An 18,613-nucleotide genomic window follows, 5' to 3' on the forward strand; every position below is an offset into this window, starting at 1 on the left:
TTACAGCAATAAAAACATGGTAGTAACACCTTTGCAATGATCTGGAATACCATAAAATCATGCTTCAGATGTGCTGTAGAGCAGTAACTACATAGTAGCAACAACTGCCCTCGCTAGACCTCCATCACATTACCCTTACTAGACCCTAGCAACACCACTGCCATCCAACCACAAGTGCTGTATTTTTTTTTTAAGTCGAAGCATCTCAGTTAGTGTTGTGTGAAATTAGCAAATCAGTAGAATGATTTATTGAACATTTTACCTTGAATAAACAAGAACAACACAGACAGCAATTTTCTTTCTCATTAAATCTAAACAGTCCACATAACATGCATATTTACTGTGCAACAGCGTTTAAAGTTACGTCATCTGAACCTCTTGACTCCTCAAGCCACTCCATCACTGGTACACAGGCATGGAGTTCATGTTGTCTTATTGCTCAGATCATCTGAAAGAGGAAGAGCCAGATCCTTCAAAGCCCCAGCTGATCTACAGCGGCGCTCGGCCCGGCTGATCTACAGCAGAGCAGACAGGTGAGAGCTGAGACAGGGTGGATTTAGGTGAGAGGATGTCTAAACCAAGCCTTTAATTACCTTCAGACCAAACACAGCCAATCAGAGGCCTGCGCAGCCCTAACTGAAGGTGGCAGTATTGATTTCAGCCAGTGAGTGATTAGTCAACATGTTCATCAATAACCAGCCAATCAATAAACAGGAACATTGACGACTTTCCGGGCTGTCGTCCAGTTGGATTGGCTGATTAATGACACACAGACGCAGCATTCCAACACACACACACAAACTTAACAAAGTTAACGGATATAAAGGGTGTGAGTGTGTGTGTTTGTGTGTGTTGTAAGGTCAGTTACTCACCACTAGGTCAGGGTCCTGCAGGAGGTTCAGTATAACCTCGTACAGAAGGGGGCGCAATTCAGGCTTAAACTTCACTGCAATCCACTGACCAATCAGCCAAATCGCCCTCCTCCGGATCAGCTTATACCTGCCACACACACACACACAATAATATACTTGCAAAAGCAATAATACCGTAATGATAAATTATGATATATGGGTGGCTCTAAACTGCTGTAGGCTGAATGGGAGGGGCTAAACTGCTATATATTAAATGGGCGGGACCTAGCTGATGCATGCTACATGAATGGGGCATAACTCCTCTAGGCTGAATGTTTGTGGCTAAACTGCTGTAGGTTAAATAGATATTATCCATGTTTTGTAACCACTTAGTGTATAAAAATATTTGACCTAAATTATACAGCATTAATTAATCAATACAGTTCAGCTGTATGTTAATATTAGTGCTGTCAAGTTCTCAGTAAATCTATTTTAAGTTTGTTAATGGTGTAAAAATAGCCAGTTCTTTGCATAGGCAAATCTATGCCCCCATCACTAGCATTGTAAGCCTGTTGGGAGCATCAGATAAAAGCCCTGCATTTCGGAATGCTGCAGGTAAATGGAGGTGGGCTATTTGACAAAAGTTTGTACTTGTTATCATGTTTCACTAAACCCAAAGTCCGTTTCTCAACAGATTTCTCCTTTAAGTAGTTTAAACTGCACTAGATTTAGGGCGTTTTCAAATAGTGATTCCATCACTATTTGATCTGGTTAAAATGAACTCTGGTCCGTTTGTAACTTTAGTGCGGTTCGATTGAGCAGGTGTGAAAACGGTAATAACACTCGGGTGCGGATCAAAAGAACCAGACCGAGACCAGCTAGAAGAGGTGGTCTCGGTCTCGGTCCTAAACAAACTCTGAAGCGGTTCACTTGTGGTGAGAACGTAATCCAGTCTCGATTTGACCCAGCTATTAAATATAGTCCATTTATTTGAGCTAAACTGCTGATAAGTCGCAGTTTAAACTGATTTATTAATCAGATAACATTAATTACCACAGCTATGAACAAACGCTATGTCCATGCACGTGCAGTCTGTGCTGCGTTCACTGCTCACAGCCATAAAACTCGGTTTACTATGTGTACATCTGCGCTACAAGTCCAAACACTGTGTTTGAAAGCGTAGTGTTTCAGCGTTCAGTGTTAAAGCAGAGATATTCACGCTGGAAAACAGAATCTACACGCTAAATTTTTTGTTTTTGCGTATAATTATTTTAACTCCCATGCCAGACAGCTCTGACCAATCAGAGGAGACGATGTGCTCGTGTGGTTTACTGGTGCGCATTTTGGTGTGTTTTAATTTTTGCCTGTGTTTAAAGCAGACCAAACAGAGAGAGAAACCGCTCCAACTAAACGAACTCATCAACTGATTCTGACCAGAAAAACTAACTACAGGAGTGAAAACCCCCTAAAAGTAGTCTGGTTCAGACCTCTCGTTAAGCTGTGTAAGTGCAGTCTGTTAGCGCACAGCGCTCGGTTCACAATTCAGCGCCAGGATCAATAAGATCCCTCCCACACGGCCGACCCGGTCGACCCGCCCCGCAGGGTATTAACCCGCCCCCATCTGACAGTTTTAATAATGATGTTAAAGTACAGCCTCAAACAGCCCCCCTGTTCCTCCATCAAAGAGAAGGATACACAGCCTAAAGCTAACAGCTAATCTACAGCCAGTTCTAGATAACAACGTGCAAGAGCTCAGAAATTCATCTGCATAACAATGAGAACACGCTCCATCTCTCAGCGGACCCCGGTCAACCCTGCGGTCTCCTTATCTCTCCTTATCCCTTATAGCAACTGACTTAAATGTTTTAGATGTTATGTTTTTTTAACTGAGTTTAAGCTCATTTTTAAAATGGTTGCACTTAAAACAGCTCCATTACTGTTCATTCTATAGAAATGAAGCCAAAAATGTCCACAATGTTGTGATTTTGCTATGAGTTTGCGCAGTAGAGACCAGAGGCAGAATCAGTTTTGCCTTCTCAACTTGAAGGCCCACCTCCTTCCCCCATGTTTTTTTTTAAATACTTTTAATCATCTGATATTTCTAGAGAATTCTAAAAGAGCTGGTTGGTTCACAGGATCAATGCTTTGCAAGATGTTGCAAAGCATTGATCTTTGCAAGGCGACTTTGTCACAGGAACCTGCAGTTCCTTATTGAACCACTAAATGTCAGATGTGCTGAGCCGCTCTGTGCAGATTTTTCATGTCTGATTTCAAAGAAGCAGAGTAAAGACATTCAACACCACTAATCGGATACCCCTGTCAAGAGCTCAACACTCAAACCAGTACAGAGAGTATCTACAGAATTTCTCAACTGGTGAGCTCAGAGTTCAACTACTGAGTTCCATACTGAGAGAACATACAGTACAGGCCAAAAGTTTGGACACACCTTCTCATTCAATGTGTTTTCTTTATTTTCATGACTATTCACATTGTAGATTCTCACTGAAGGCATCAAAACTATGAATGAACACATGTGGAGTTTTATGTACTTAACAAAAAATGAGCTGTCACAGTAACCTGACCTGAACCCAATCCAGATGGTTTAGGGTGAGCTGGACCGCAGAGTGAAGAAGGCAAAGGGGCCAACAAGTGCTAAACACCTCTGGGAACTCCTTCCTTCAAGACTGTTGGAAAACCATTTCAGGTGGCCACCTCTTGAAGCTCATTGAGAGAATGCCAAGAGTGAGCATAGCAGTAATCAGAGCAAAGGGTGGCTATTTTAAAGATGTTGGTTGGTTGGTTGTTGGGGTTTTATTGCCACTCCAGCACAAAATTAGGCTATTTGTGGCATAAACTTGGTTTTATATGTGTAGATATAGTACAGCTGATTCAAAGATTACATAAGTAACTACATATGTGTCAAATTTGATGTTTTAAGATTAAGATCCGATAAAAACTTTAAAAGCTTCCCTGGTGGGTTTTTTTTCCAAAAAGGTCCTTCATGTTATTTTCTTAAAAGTAAAATTTTCTTATATCGTTATGGGCTGGACAGTCAATGAGGATGTGTTTCATAGTTAATGGGGTGTTACACGAATTACAAGATGGTATTTCAGTGTTTGTTAAAAGGTGTCCATGTGTTATTTTTGAGTGGCCTATACGGCGCTATTTTAAAGAAAGTAGAATATATATGTATATTTTAAGTACATAAAACTCCACGTGTTCATTCATAGTTTTGATGCCTTCAATGAGAATCTACAATATATATAGCCATGAAAATAAAGAAAACGCATTGAAAAAGAGCAGAACATTACAGAAGCCCTGCACAATAATACATGACTAATTTGTTCATGTTTAGCTGTTGTAACTTAATTGCTTCCCTTTAAAAAAAGCCTTGCAGACCCAGGGGTTTATTGACAGTGAATTATGATAAACTGAGATGCTGGTGCTGTTGTCCTTTCACTTGTACGTGATCAGTCCGGTTTGTGGAGGGTAGAGCAGAAAACTGCCAGTATTTTAGGGTGGCTTTGTGTCTATGATACCTTCTGGCTCTCTCCTCTCACCAATACAATGATAGTTTTGACCTGAGGAGGATGGGTTCCCCCTTGTGAGCCTTGGTTCCTCCTAAGGTTTTCTCCTCCAGCTCTGAGGGAGTTTTTATACACTGTTTATCTGTTGTTTTATTACTGGATTCCTATTAGCTGCTTTTTGAAATGTAGCCCCGCCCTTAAACAGTATTTTCAATTAGCTGTTTAGATTATTTTTACTTTTCCTCCGATACATGTGAAGTCAGTCACCGCTTCTGATGCAGCATTGCCGAGCAGCATCACAGCGCGCTTGGAGGAAAGTGCAGCGACTCAGTTCCGATACATCAGCTCACAGACGCCCTGTGCTTTGGACATCACCCTAAGAGTGATGTGGGGAGAGAGCGCCATCTACCCACCCAGAGGGAGCAGGGCCAATTTTGCTCCCTCTGAGCGCCGGCAGCTTGATGGCAAAGCTGCATGAGCGGGGGTTCGAACCTGCGACCTCTCGCTCATAGTGGCAGCTCTTTAGCCTGCTGGACCACTCGGCGCCTACTTATATTATTTTAACTGTGGTTTTAAATGTCACTGATCTGTAGTTCAAAAATAATCCCCAGTCTGATCTCATAATCTGATCTACATCTGGATGCTCCGGAAAGTCGGAAAGAACCAACTTTCTTTCCATTCCATCCTCCTTTCACATCTCCTCTAAACCTCCCCAGTTAAATCTAGGGTGTTTCGCCTCGCGTTCCCGTCTCTAATAAAACCCAGGAAGCAGGTGAGGCAGGTGATCCCGGATTCTGTTTGAGAATGCTGCAGCCACACAGCTTCAGAGAAAAGCCTGGGCTTTGATCTGCGCGAGTGCGTCTGACTGTGACTTCACAACAATAATAATAGAAAAAACACACTCACTTTCAGAACACCTGTGTGACCTCACTTCCTGCCCTCCAACATCAAAGCTTTGCATATAGTTTCCTTCCTTTACTTCAGCCCTACTCACTGCATTCTCTGATCAAGCTGGAGGAGAAAACCCTGAAACAGTAACTCAACTTTACTCAGAGCAACTCTAGGTGGCGCTGTTAGATATTCATATTTAATATCTACATTAAATGTACATTAAAACATTCAGGTTGTACCTGCTGTGTTTTGCAGTAAAGCCTTCCTGTTTCAGAGTTGCATTGCTGTGTTTTGGAGTGGAGCTTTTGTGTTTTGTAGAGTACCTGTTGTGTTTTGGAGTGTTTCTGGAGTGTTTTGGAGTAGAGTGTGCTTGCTGTGTTTCAGTGTGTACTCTTTTTTGGAAATGGAGTGTTTATGTTGTATTTTATAGTGAATCTGTAGAGCTTCAGAGTGTATCTGATAACCTGATTATCATCTGATGGTGATGATGTACTGGTTGTGTTTCGGAATGGCACCTGTTACATGTCGCGTTTCAGAGTTTATCTGTTGTGTTTTGAAGAGTACTTGTGTTACAAAGAGTACCTGTAGTGTTTCAGAGTGAACCTGTTGTGTTTCAGAGTGTACCTGTTGTGTTTCAGAGTGTACCTGTAGTGTTTCAAAGAGTACCTGCAGTGTTTCAAAGAGTACCTGCAGTGTTTTAAAAAGTACCTGTTGTGTTTCAAGAAGTACCTATTGTGTTTCAAAAAGTACCTGTTGTGTTTTGGAGTGGTGTACCTGTTGTGTTTCGGAGAGTACCTATTGTGTTTCAAAGAGTACCTGTTGTGCTTCGGAGTGTATCTGTTGTGTTTCAAAAAGTACCTGCTGTATTCCGATGAGTACTGGTTATGTTTAGCAGAGTACCTGTTATGTTTCGCAGAGTACCTTTTGTGTTTCAGATTGTACCTGTTGTGTTTCAGAGTGTACCTGTTTTGTTTCAACAGTACCTGTTGTGTTTCGGAGTGTATGTGTTGTTTTTCAAAGAGTACCTGTTGTGTTTTGAAGAGTACATGTTGTGTTTCGGAGTTTACCTGTTGTGTTTCGGAGTTTACCTGTTGTATTTCAAAGAGCACTTGTTGTACGTTTTGGAGTGTACCAGTTGTGTTTCGGAGTGTACCTGTTGTGTTTCGGAGTGGACTTTGTGTTCCTGTGTGCACTTGTATTTCAAAGAGTACCTGTCGTGTTTCAAAGAGTACTTGTTGTATTCTGGAGTATACCTGTTGTATTTCGCTGTGGACTTGTTGTATTTCAAAGAGTACATGTTGTGTTTCGGAGTGTACCTTTGTGTTTCAGAGTGTACTTTTCTTTAAAACAATACATGACTGTGCCAGACACTTTTGTTTCAGCGTTTACGTGTTGTTTTTCAGAGTGCATCTTTTTGTATCTTGTGTTTTAAAGTGCACCAGCAGTAGGGTTGTGTTTTGCAGTGCATTTGTTTTATTTCAGAGTGTAGGTATTGTGTTTTTGGAGTGTACTGTTATGTTTCGGAGTGTACCTGTTGTGTTTCGGAGTGTACCTGTACTGCTTGAAAGTGTATGTTGTGTTTTGGAGTGCATCTTTTTGTATCTTGTGTTTTAAAGTGCAGCAGTTTTATTTTGGAGTGTACTGTTGTGTTTTTGGAGTGTACTATTGTGTTACAGGACGTACCTGTTGTGATTGACCTGTAGTTCCCCCAGCAGCTGGCTACTGAACCACTGGTCGAAATCCACGCTGTCGAACAGCTCATACGCTGCTAAACCCACAGCATTATAAACTACAGAGATAAATAACAGCAGTTAATACTGATATTATAGGAGCTGTGATTTCAGAAACAGAAGCATGCATATAAACACAGACTTTAGAGGCAGCGCACCTGCATCCTTCATAAGCAACTGTAGTGTATCATCCACATTACTGGGACCTGAGAGAGAAAGATAGAGACATCAACACAAACAAAAATTAGTAGAAAATGTTAACTCTGACTTGTTAATGCTGAGTATAAATCAGATGTAAATTTATTTCATTATGTAATAATGTTATATATCATGCATTTAAACAATTAAATATAATGACAGTAAGAGAGCAGCATCAGCACGTAGAACTGAGAGCTAATCACTGCGTATCCATTAAGGAGGAAGATTTAATAAAGTGAACACTGTTCTGTACACCGTTTTCTGTGTTCCTTAGGGAACATGGTGGTTCTGTGCATTAATGAACAGCTGCAGGTGTGTGGTTAGCTATGGTTGGTGGAGTGAATAAAGAAGAAGATGGGAGTCTCCCCAGAGTTCGTCTGGAACTCAGCAACATTAAACTTAAGAAAAGTAACTTAATCAGAAATATAAAAACTTTTCACAGAATCCAAAATCTTCAGAAACTGGTTGCTCTTCTTCAGGAACTAAGTGGTACTCCTTTAGAAACTGGGTGTTACTTCTTCAAGAACTGGGTGGCACTCTCCTTTAGAAACTGGGGCACTTTCCTTTAGGAAATCTGTGCTTCTTTTTAGGGGTGCTTTTCCTTTCTGTACTGTGTCACTCTCCTTTAGGATATGGGGGATATGAGTGATTATCCATTGAAACTGGGTGATTCTTGACGTAGTTGCTCACCATTAGGAACTTGATGGTTTTCCTCTAGTAACTCTGCAGGCATTCTTTAAAAACATGGTGACTCTCCTTTAGGAACCGAGTTAATCTTTTTTAGGAACCGGGTGACTCTCCTTTAGAAACCGGGTGACTCCTTTAGAAACCGGTTGACTCTCCTTTAGAAACCGAGTGACTCTCCTGTAGGAACCTTGTGACTCTCCTTTAGTACCTGGGTGACTCTCCTTTAGGAACCGGCTGAATCTCCTTAAGGAACCGGGTGAATCTCCTTAAGGAACCGGGTGAATCTCCTTAAGGAACCGGGTGACTCTTCTTTAGGAACCACGCGACTCTCCTTTAGGAACCGGGTGAATCTCCTTAAGGAACCGGGTAAATACACTTAAGAAACTGGGTAAATCCCCTTAAAGAACCGGGTGACTCTTCTTTAGGAAACACATGACTCTCCTTTAGGAACCGGGGGACTCTCCTTTAGGAACCGGGGGACTCTCCTTTAGGAACCGGGGGACTCTCCTTTAGGAACCGGGGGACTCTCCTTTAGGAACCGGGGGACTCTCCTTTAGGAACCGGGGGACTCTCCTTTAGGAACCGCAAGCTTCTTTAAAAATTTGGGTGATTCTGCTGTTGGAACTGTGAGCTTCTCCTTTAAGAACTGTTTGCATTTGCTTCTGAACTAGGTGTTTCTCCTGTAAGATCTGTGTGATTGTCTGGTAGGAAGCAGGCACTACTGTAGTACTGTACTGTACTGTGAACTTCTGTTTATCACTTTAGGAACTGGGCGTCTCTCCTTTAGAAACTGACTGTTTCTCCTTTAGGAACTGTGTGTTTCTCCTTTAGGAACTGTGTAGTTCTACTTTAGGAACTGTGTGTTTCCCCTTTAGGAACTGTGCAGTGCTCCTTTCGGAACTGTGCAGTTCTCCTTTAGGAACTGTGCAGTTCTCCTTCAGGAAATGTGCAGATCTCAGAACTGTGTAGCTCTGCTTTAGGAATTGTGTTTTTCCTTTAGAAACTGTGTGTTTTTCCTTTAGGAACTGTGTGTTTCCCCTTTAGGAACTGTGTAGTTGTCCTTAAGGAACTGTGTAGTTCTCCTTAAGGAACTGTGTAGTTCTCCTTAAGGAACTGTGTAGTTCTCCTTAAGGAAATGTGTAGTTCTCCTTTAGGAACTGTGTAGTTCTCCTTAAGGAAATGTGAAGTTCTCCTTTAGGAACTGTGTAGTTCTCCTTTAGGAACTGTGTAGTTCTCCTTTAGGAACTGTGTAGTTCTACTTTAGGAACTGTGTAGTTCTCCTTTAGGAACTGTGTAGTTCTCCTTTAGGAACTGTGTAGTTCTACTTTAGGAACTGTGTAGTTCTCCTTAAGGAACGGTGTAGTTCTCCTTAAGGAACGGTGTAGTTCTCCTTAAGGAACAGTGTAGTTCTCCTTTAGGAAATGTGTAGTTCTTCTTTAGGAACTGTGAAGTTCTCCTTTAGGAACTGTGTAGTTCTCCTTTAGGAACTGTGTAGTTCTACTTTAGGAACTGTGTAGTTCTCCTTTAGGAACTGTGAAGTTCTCCTTTAGGAACTGTGTTTTTCCTTTAGGAACTGTGTGTTTTTCCTTTAGGAACTGTGTGTTTCCCCTTTAGGAACTGTGTAGTTGTCCTTAAGGAACTGTGTAGTTCTCCTTAAGGAACTGTGTAGTTCTCCTTAAGGAACTGTGTAGTTCTCCTTAAGGAAATGTGTAGTTCTCCTTTAGGAACTGTGTAGTTCTCCTTAAGGAAATGTGAAGTTCTCCTTTAGGAACTGTGTAGTTCTCCTTTAGGAACTGTGTAGTTCTCCTTTAGGAACTGTGTAGTTCTACTTTAGGAACTGTGTAGTTCTCCTTTAGGAACTGTGTAGTTCTCCTTTAGGAACTGTGTAGTTCTCCTTTAGGAACTGTGTAGTTCTACTTTAGGAACTGTGTAGTTCTCCTTAAGGAACGGTGTAGTTCTCCTTAAGGAACGGTGTAGTTCTCCTTAAGGAACAGTGTAGTTCTCCTTTAGGAAATGTGTAGTTCTTCTTTAGGAACTGTGAAGTTCTCCTTTAGGAACTGTGTAGTTCTCCTTTAGGAACTGTGTAGTTCTACTTTAGGAACTGTGTAGTTCTCCTTTAGGAACTGTGAAGTTCTCCTTTAGGAACTGTGTTTTTCCTTTAGGAACTGTGTAGTTCTCCTTTAGGAACTGTGTAGTTCTACTTTAGGAACTGTGTAGTTCTCTTTAAGGAACTGTGTAGTTCTCCTTAAGGAACTGTGTAGTTCTCCTTTAGGAACTGTGTAGTTCTCCTTTAGGAACTGTGTAGTTCTCCTTTAGGAACTGTGTTGTTCTACTTTAGGAACTGTGTTTTTTCATTTAGGAACTGTGTAGTTCTCCTTTAGGAACTGTGTAGTTCTCCTTTAGGAACTGTGAAGTTCTCCTTTAGGAACTGTGTTTTTCCTTTAGGAACTGTGTAGTTCTCCTTTAGGAACTGTGTAGTTCTACTTTAGGAACTGTGTAGTTCTCTTTAAGGAACTGTGTAGTTCTCCTTAAGGAACTGTGTAGTTCTCCTTTAGGAACTGTGTAGTTCTCCTTTAGGAACTGTGTTGTTCTACTTTAGGAACTGTGTTTTTTCATTTAGGAACTGTGTAGTTCTCCTTTAGGAACTGTGTAGTTCTCCTTTAGGAAATGTGTAGTTCTTCTTTAGGAACTGTGAAGTTCTCCTTTAGGAACTGTGTAGTTCTCCTTTAGGAAATGTGTAGTTCTTCTTTAGGAACTGTGAAGTTCTCCTTTAGGAACTGTGTAGTTCTCCTTTAGGAACTGTGTTGTTCTACTTTAGGAACTGTGTTTTTTCATTTAGGAACTGTGTAGTTCTCCTTTAGGAACTGTGTAGTTCTCCTTTAGGAAATGTGTAGTTCTTCTTTAGGAACTGTGAAGTTCTCCTTTAGGAACTGTGTAGTTCTCCTTTAGGAACTGTGTAGTTCTCCTTTAGGAACTGTGTAGTTCTCCTTTAGGAACTGTGTTTTTCCTTTAGGAACTGTGTAGTTCTTTAGGAACTGTGTAGTTCTACTTTAGGAACTGTGTAGTTCTCCTTAAGGAACTGTGTAGTTCTCCTTAAGGAACTGTGTAGTTCTCCTTTAGGAACTGTGTAGTTCTCCTTTAGGAACTGTGTAGTTCTCCTTTAGGAACTGTGTAGTTCTCCTTTAGGAACTGTGTTTTTTCCTTTAGGAACTGTGTAGTTCTCCTTTAGGAACTGTGTAGTTCTACTTTAGGAACTGTGTAGTTCTCCTTTAGGAACTGTGTAGTTCTCCTTTAGGAACTGTGTAGTTCTCCTTTAGGAACTGTGTAGTTCTTCTTTAGGAACTGTGAAGTTCTCCTTTAGGAACGTTGTTTTTTCCTTTAGGAACTGTGCAGTTCTCCTTTAGGAACTGTGCAGTTCTCCTTTAGGAACTGTGTAGTTCTCCTTTAGGAACTGTGTAGTTCTCCTTTAGGAACTGTGTTTTTTCCTTTAGGAACTGTGCAGTTCTCCTTTAGGAACTGTGTGTTTTTTCTTTAGGAACTGTGTAGTTCTCCTTAAGGAATTGTGTAGTTACTTTTTAGGAACTGGAAACTCCTAATTTAGGAACTACATACTTGTTCTTTAGGAACTGTGCTATTCTCCTCTCAGTACTGTGTCGTTATTCTTTAGGAACCTGGTTCTCTAAACATGATTTAACCCTAAATGATGCACATCACCTACATTCCTCCCACCATCTTAAGAAATGCTGTCACTGTTGTGCATCCTGTGTGATTTTATGTTCTTTGTAGATCTGTGCTGTTGCTGAGTTTATTATTCACAATGAAAGGAATAATGCTGCAGTTATCCAGTATGTATCTGTACAGTGCTAAACTAAAGTGAACAGAATTCAGATCATCTGTATGCAGCAATATATAAGAATACACAGCAGTTCTGCTTTAGAACCCGTCCATGTGCTGGTCTGATTACGATGCACAAACTGTAGAAGCTCAGACTGCCTGACCTTGAGGGGAGAAAGCAGTTTTATCAACTCTACCATCTCTTAAACAGCAGCTTCCTTCCGCAGATCAGGAGCTCCACACCTTACAGAGCCTTACTTAACATTCAGTGACACTAACAGCAGGAGATGTTCAATTATTCTTCATTTAAATGTATTGAGCTTACTAATGCTAACTTGGACCCAAGTTACCTAAAGCCATTTAATTAAAATAAACACATTAATCAGATCAGATTGGTTGGTTGGTTGGTTGGTTAGTTGAGTTTAACGCCACATCAGCTCGTCAGCTATTTCGTGGCAGGATAGGTATTGTTTAGTCACAAGGTTCTATGATCGGATCAGATTGAATTTGGAATAATCAGCATTTAGGCACTTTGATCAGATCAGAGGTTAACTTTATTTTTTAATTTTTTTTTTATTATTGTTTTTTTTTTTTTTTTTTAGAAACTCACTAACAAAGGCTGAATTAAACGTAAGAAAATAAACACATTAATTCAGGAGCTTTTAGTTTGGGTTAGTGATTTAACCAGGGATTCATATTCATATTCTGCAACCAAAATTATTTTGCAGAAAATGATCAAAAAGCACTTTTGTTGTTTAACTTGTTGTTGTTAAAGTCCTATTTCAGTGTTTCTTCTAACAAAAAAAACAGGGATTTTTGTAGCACAATTTATTACGCTTGGTATCAGTTTACTAAACTTTACTAAACTAACATTAACTAAGTTAACTTAAACTTTGTTTACCAAAAGACTGGCTACAGTCTACAGCGCCAAAGTAAATGTATGACTGAAACCGCAGTGCTGAAGTAAATTCCGTATTAAAAAAAGCCCTGCTATCAATTGTCCTCTGTTGGTTTGTCTGCTGGGATTTTTAACCCTTTCAGTCCTTGCTCACACATTAAATGTTTTGTTGCACATAACACTAATTGAGTCATATTGTTCATCTAAATACACGATGAATCAGCCAAAAAAAATGTTTATAGGAAAATTAAACAGTAGCTTAACCCCACCCACTGCACTGAAAACAGCACTTAACTAGAACCAAAGTGGCAAAGAAAGAGCAAATTTTTTATTATATATAAAATGGTACATCAATATCAAATATAAAAAATACTAGGCACAGGCCTCCAATGCAACGGACATTTGAAAAGCACTTCAAAATTTAGTTAATTGGATTTAATATTTACATACAGTTAATATTAGGATATTATTACATATTATATTATATTTTTTCATCACTGGATCATAATTTGGGTCTTAAAGGGTTTGAAACATAATTTCATAATTTTGTATAACATGGTATTCATTTTTAGCAATGGTGAAAACATTTTTAACATCTGCCCACCTTGCAGGCTGTGCATCATCTCCAGCAGCACCGGCGTCAGAGTCTGGCTGTAGTTGTGGAAGATATCGAGGAAGAGCACCTCGGTGCTCGGCTGCAGAGATGAGACAGTAGAGAGAGGAAGAGGAGGAGGATGAAGAGGGTTAAATTAACACTGCAGAGCTCATTTACGCCCACAGATGAGAACACAATCACACTCTGCCCGCGGCGATCCACGTATCGGTGAAGTGTCCGCAGGGCCGGGTGTGGGTCAGCGTTAATGGAGCAGCAGACAATAGGGCAGAGAGGTCACAGTGGAGGTCAGTCTCGCTGTACAGATCCATCACAAACATCAACACAGTGTTCCGGACATAATCAATACCGCTGAAAAAAATCAATGAGGTCAGTTATCGGGGCAGCAGAGGAGCCACCGCTGACACACGCGGCTAATGGGACAGTATAGACTGCAGGTATGTGTGTTTATGCTGGTGCATGTGTGTGAGTGTGTGTGTGGGCTTGACTCGTGATGTTTAATGTCTCCAGCTACTGAAAGGTCCATATGCTGCTGGTTAGGTTTCAGAGCTGCTGTTCTGAAGCTGAATAAAGGCCCAGCATGACATCCTGCCAATTAACACGTCAAATTCAACCTCACATTAAAGCCATTAGAGCACAGAAAACGTCTGAAATGTACAGCAGAAGCCCAACCTGAACTCAAACCAGATCGGGTCGAGATTTCGCAACGATTTTTCGGAGCCCTGTCAGATCAGCTCAAGAAAATGATTTGTGATATAAGTCCAGTTTTAATGCTATTTTTTTCATTTTATATAAAGCCATTGTGTGATAATCACAATATAGCAAAGTAACAAATCACACTGTGATCGTAGTAAAAGCTGCACAAGTTAAAATGTTCTAATCACACAGCACGGACCTGCACAGCTTGGTCCTCAAGTTCCTTAAGCGATTTACACTTTTCACGAGGCCTGGTTACATATTAGCCTCTTTATTTGCCAATGTAAACACAGAATAACTGCTGCGAGTTTAGAAGGTAGATTACATTTAGGTTGAAATATGGATTACATTGCAACTCTCAATCTCTTCTTTGCCCCCCCCCCCCTTCTCTTCTAATTCTTCTGCTTCTCTCTCTCTCTGTGTCACACACCAACACACACAATTACAATTACAAGGCTGCAAGCTGCACTGTGGTAGCATTCATCTCCTACATTCCAGCATTCAGTCTGTCTGTCTGTCTGTGTCTTATCATCTAAATCACCCAAACTACACTGGGACATTATAATAAAGGGCAAAAAGTCTGCTTTAGCCAGATTTCAATGTGTACAGCAAGGTTTAAATAGCATTGAATAAATAATGGGGAAATATACAAAAAAAAAAGATGTAAATGGCTAGCTTTTAATGCTAAAATACTTTCAGAATAAATCACCACTCTTCCAAAAGGGAAAAGGGGAACTTTTTTCTGAAGATCAAAGATGAAACTGAGAAATTATAGCACCTATGGAACTGTACTAAATAAAAAAATAATAATATTAAAAAAAAAAAAAAATAAATAAATAAATTTCCCTCTGGTAGTCAGCACTTATTTTCCCCCCACCTGGTAGCACTCTAAGCTACACCAGCCCCACCATATAGATAACCCACTACAATTAAGACCCTCATTCCACAAACACAAACAATCCTGGAAATAGTTTTTTTTTTTTTATAAAACATTAATACTGTCCCAAGTACATGATTTATGTACATTAATACCAATAAGGATGTTAAAAAAAAACAATTGGTTATTTTCTGCCTCAGCATTGCAGTCAAGTGTATATATTTGGTCAGTACATTAACCAACATACATAAACTTAATTAAACTACACTATTAACTGAAATTACAGGATGCTCAAACAAACCCCTCAATTTTGCAAGATCCCTGTGGTCCTGACACAATTACAAACTGGACAGGCACACTTATATTTGCAGGTCACCAAGCTGAGCACTGCACAGTCCTGATCAATGTGCAGTGTACTGTGTGGTTCCACACAGAACTGACATTTGTTGCCGAGAGGAACCATGTTCAGATCTTGAGGCTCATAAGCTGGAATTCTCTCTTGTTCTTTCAGTACAAAAACAAAAACAGCCACACAGCATGGAAAGCCAGAACCTGAACTCGTTCTGGCTACACACTAACTGTTTTTAATCAATGGAAACCATATAGTAAAGCCTCAGTATTGATAATTACTACAGTATATTAACCCTTTCTCACCTTTTTGCTTAGAGTGTAGCTTTTCTCCTTAGTTATGACATAAGATGTAGAAGCTGGTCCAGCTTTGCATTTCCTGACCTTCTGCTGGTCAGAAATAAATTTGTAGATTGTCTGAAGGCTAAGAGTGACGGACAGGCGGAGCTCAGAGAGTCTACTGTGATAACACTACATATCTCTCTCGCTCTCACACACACACACACACACACACACACTTCTCTCTGAGGGTAAGCACAGGTGGGTTTTGTCCTTATGCAAAGGGAATGCTTCAGTCTCTCTCTCTCTCTCTCTCTCTCTCTCTCTCCCTCTCTCTCTTACACACACACGCATATAATTCTCTGCAGTCCAAACAACAGATAAACACTGCTCCTTCAACACACAGTGAAAGGAACTGTGTGTGTGTGCAGCCAAATTTAACTAAAACAAACAATCTGTAATAGTCCTGACTAAATATCAAACAACAGATGACAAAAAATGGTTCAAAAGCAGGTTTACTTGGTGTTCAGATGCTTTGGGTTGAGTCGACTCACTGAGTGAATCAATGATTCAAAACATTGTTTACAAGCCCAGGTGTTCATGTCACTCGCTGACCTCGTATCTACACAGCTGCGGAGAAACTCACGCACTGACGGACACTGGATTATTATGTTTCAGAACGCGGGTTTCTGACTGAAAATGTAGAAATAACGTGCTAAACGAGTCACTAAAGAAACTTTGATGGAGAGATTATTAGATTATGGAGATCAATGGCACTGCAGTTTTTTGAAACGGTAGAATTTATGTCTAGATAAATATATGTTTTATTTCACCGGGTGTTTGTGTCGAAAACTTTTTTCGGTACAAGCTCAGACTGAGCAGAATGTTTAAAAAATATGCGCTGTGATCTGTGGGAGGTGCCAGTAACCAAGGTAAGACGGATAAACACTTCAAAAATGAGTAGCGTTTTCAGATATTTTAGATTAAAAAGATAAAAAACGTCTGTATGTAAAATCGTGATTACTCCATTTTAAAAATTGCATTTAACTGTAATTTGAATTAACCAAATTAATCATGAAAATCGCCCAGCACTAATGGTAAACATTGGGAACATGCTGAAAGTGCTGGAGAACATGTAGATTACTCACCCGCAGACTGTACTTCCACGAATCACCGCCAGTCTCTTCAACAGCTAACAGAAGAAAACAGAGAAAAAGTCAGTTTTAACTGCTTCAGTTCTCATTTTCACTTACTGAAGAAGAATTAGAATAACAGCATGTATTCAGAGTAACTGGTAGCATGAAGATTAAAATCATGAATTCAGACTGATGACTTGAATTCAGATTACTGGCTTAAATTCTTTATTTAGATTGAAAAAAAAGCTTGAAATTGTGTTAATGTCTGCAAATAAAATGTATAATTGATGCTAATGCCACTGAATCATGTCTCCATTTGAGACCACCATCTTGGATTCACATTATTGTCACAAATTCAGAGTAATTGCTTTGATTCAGACAGACAGTATGGATTTAGACTAAAGACAAACCAGAATAACACTGAAGCACATTGGTTAACTGTCTAACCTCTTACCTGGATTCATTATACTTTATTCCATGTTTGGCACCAAGAGATTCCGAATTCTGATCTTCCTCATCATTTCACCATTTGTCACAACAGATATTAAATCAGTGCAGCTGCAGTTATGTTTTTAAATGATGTAAAACAACAAACTTAAACTTCTACCTTTTCGCTTGTATTTGACCCTCTTTACTGAAAACTCTTATTTAACTAAACCTTTACTGACAGTTTAATATGAATATATTTGATGCAGTTAGGGCTCAATCCCACACCATTTTGCATTTTAGGGACCTTGAGAAAAAAAACAAAAGTTATACATAATAACGGCCCTATGATGTGAAACTCATTTATTATATAGATTGATTACACACAAAGTGAAATATTTTAAGTGTTTATTTCTTTATTGTTGATGATTATGGCTTACAGCCAATGAAAACCCAAAAATCAGCATCTCAAAAAATTAGAATATAAAATTAAAATATTAGTACTTTTGGCAGTGTGGGCAGTGTGCCAGGTCCTGCTGGAAAATGAAATCTGCATCTCCATAAAAGTTGTCAGCAGAGGGAAGCATGAAGTGCTGCAACACAATGGACCAACACTAGCAGATAAAATGTCTCTCCAAACCATCAGTGATTGTGGAACTTCTACCTCAAGCAGTTTGGTCTGTGTGTCTCTTCACTCTTCCTCCAGATACTGATCCCTTGACTTCCAAATGAAATACAAAATTTACTGATGATCAGTGATGGTTTGGGAAAAAAACATGTAATCTGCTGGGGTTGGTCCACTGTGTTATATCAAGTCCAAAATCAGTGCAGTGTTTTCCCACAAAATCTGTACAATAACGGTGCATTTATTATCAGTACTTACAACAGAATGTCTCAACTAATTACTAATTGACACTAGTTAAATGTCTCAATTAATTATTATTTACAAAATTATTAGCATTAAAATTAAGTAATGTTTAATTATGTCTGAATTTGTGTCAATTAATAATTATTTGAGACATTACTTAACCATTTAATAATGTTTATTACAGTCAGACATACTGTTGTTCGTGACCCTTACTGTAAGTGTCTAAGTGTTACCTGTAATTTTTTTTATATATTGTATTGTATACTGTAGTTTCAAACACATTAATATTAATGATATAATGTCCAGCCCTAATCAGAATTCTTTATTAAAAGTGCATTTAGCTCCCTTTCTTATTCAGTTATTTATATTCAGTCAGTCAGGCATGGCCACACTGTAGATTAAAGGTGTGCGTGACTGTTCTCCGGGCACAGATGAGTGACATGCAGGAGTAAGCTGCAGATATGAAGAGCTACAGAGCAGCAATTCATCACAAGATGTGGAGAAAGTGAAGAGCCTCTCCATCATAAAGAGCCTCTTGACATTCTGTTGTTTACAGCGTCTACTAAACTGACTTGCGTCCACTTCCATTTCTCACAACCATCAAAACTACCTGTTACCTGTTTTTGGAAAACGTCCACGATGTCGGAAGCCTGAAACTGGACTGAACCTGAGCAGACTGACCAGCAGATTCAGGACCCAGTTGGGCTTCACATGTAATGAAGTCATAAATATGCAAATAGGAAATTAAAGAGAG

At 39.6% G+C, this 18,613-nt stretch overlaps 1 protein-coding gene across 1 annotated transcript in view; it reads right to left on the reverse strand.

Annotated features, from left to right (window-relative positions):
* Nucleotides 1-18,613, reverse strand: part of ipo11 (importin 11) — a 115,548-nt gene that overhangs the window by 73,278 nt on the left and 23,657 nt on the right. Inside the window, exons 12-16 of the mRNA XM_049485502.1 lie at nucleotides 16,578-16,621; nucleotides 13,221-13,311; nucleotides 7,158-7,205; nucleotides 6,953-7,058; nucleotides 873-999 (exon numbers count right to left, since the gene is read on the reverse strand). Coding sequence (XP_049341459.1) covers nucleotides 873-999; nucleotides 6,953-7,058; nucleotides 7,158-7,205; nucleotides 13,221-13,311; nucleotides 16,578-16,621 — 416 coding nt within the window. The remainder of the gene's footprint in view (nucleotides 1-872; nucleotides 1,000-6,952; nucleotides 7,059-7,157; nucleotides 7,206-13,220; nucleotides 13,312-16,577; nucleotides 16,622-18,613) is intronic.

This window comes from Astyanax mexicanus, chromosome 12 (assembly GCF_023375975.1).
Source record: "Astyanax mexicanus isolate ESR-SI-001 chromosome 12, AstMex3_surface, whole genome shotgun sequence".
Taxonomy (NCBI): Eukaryota; Metazoa; Chordata; class Actinopteri; order Characiformes; family Acestrorhamphidae; genus Astyanax; species Astyanax mexicanus.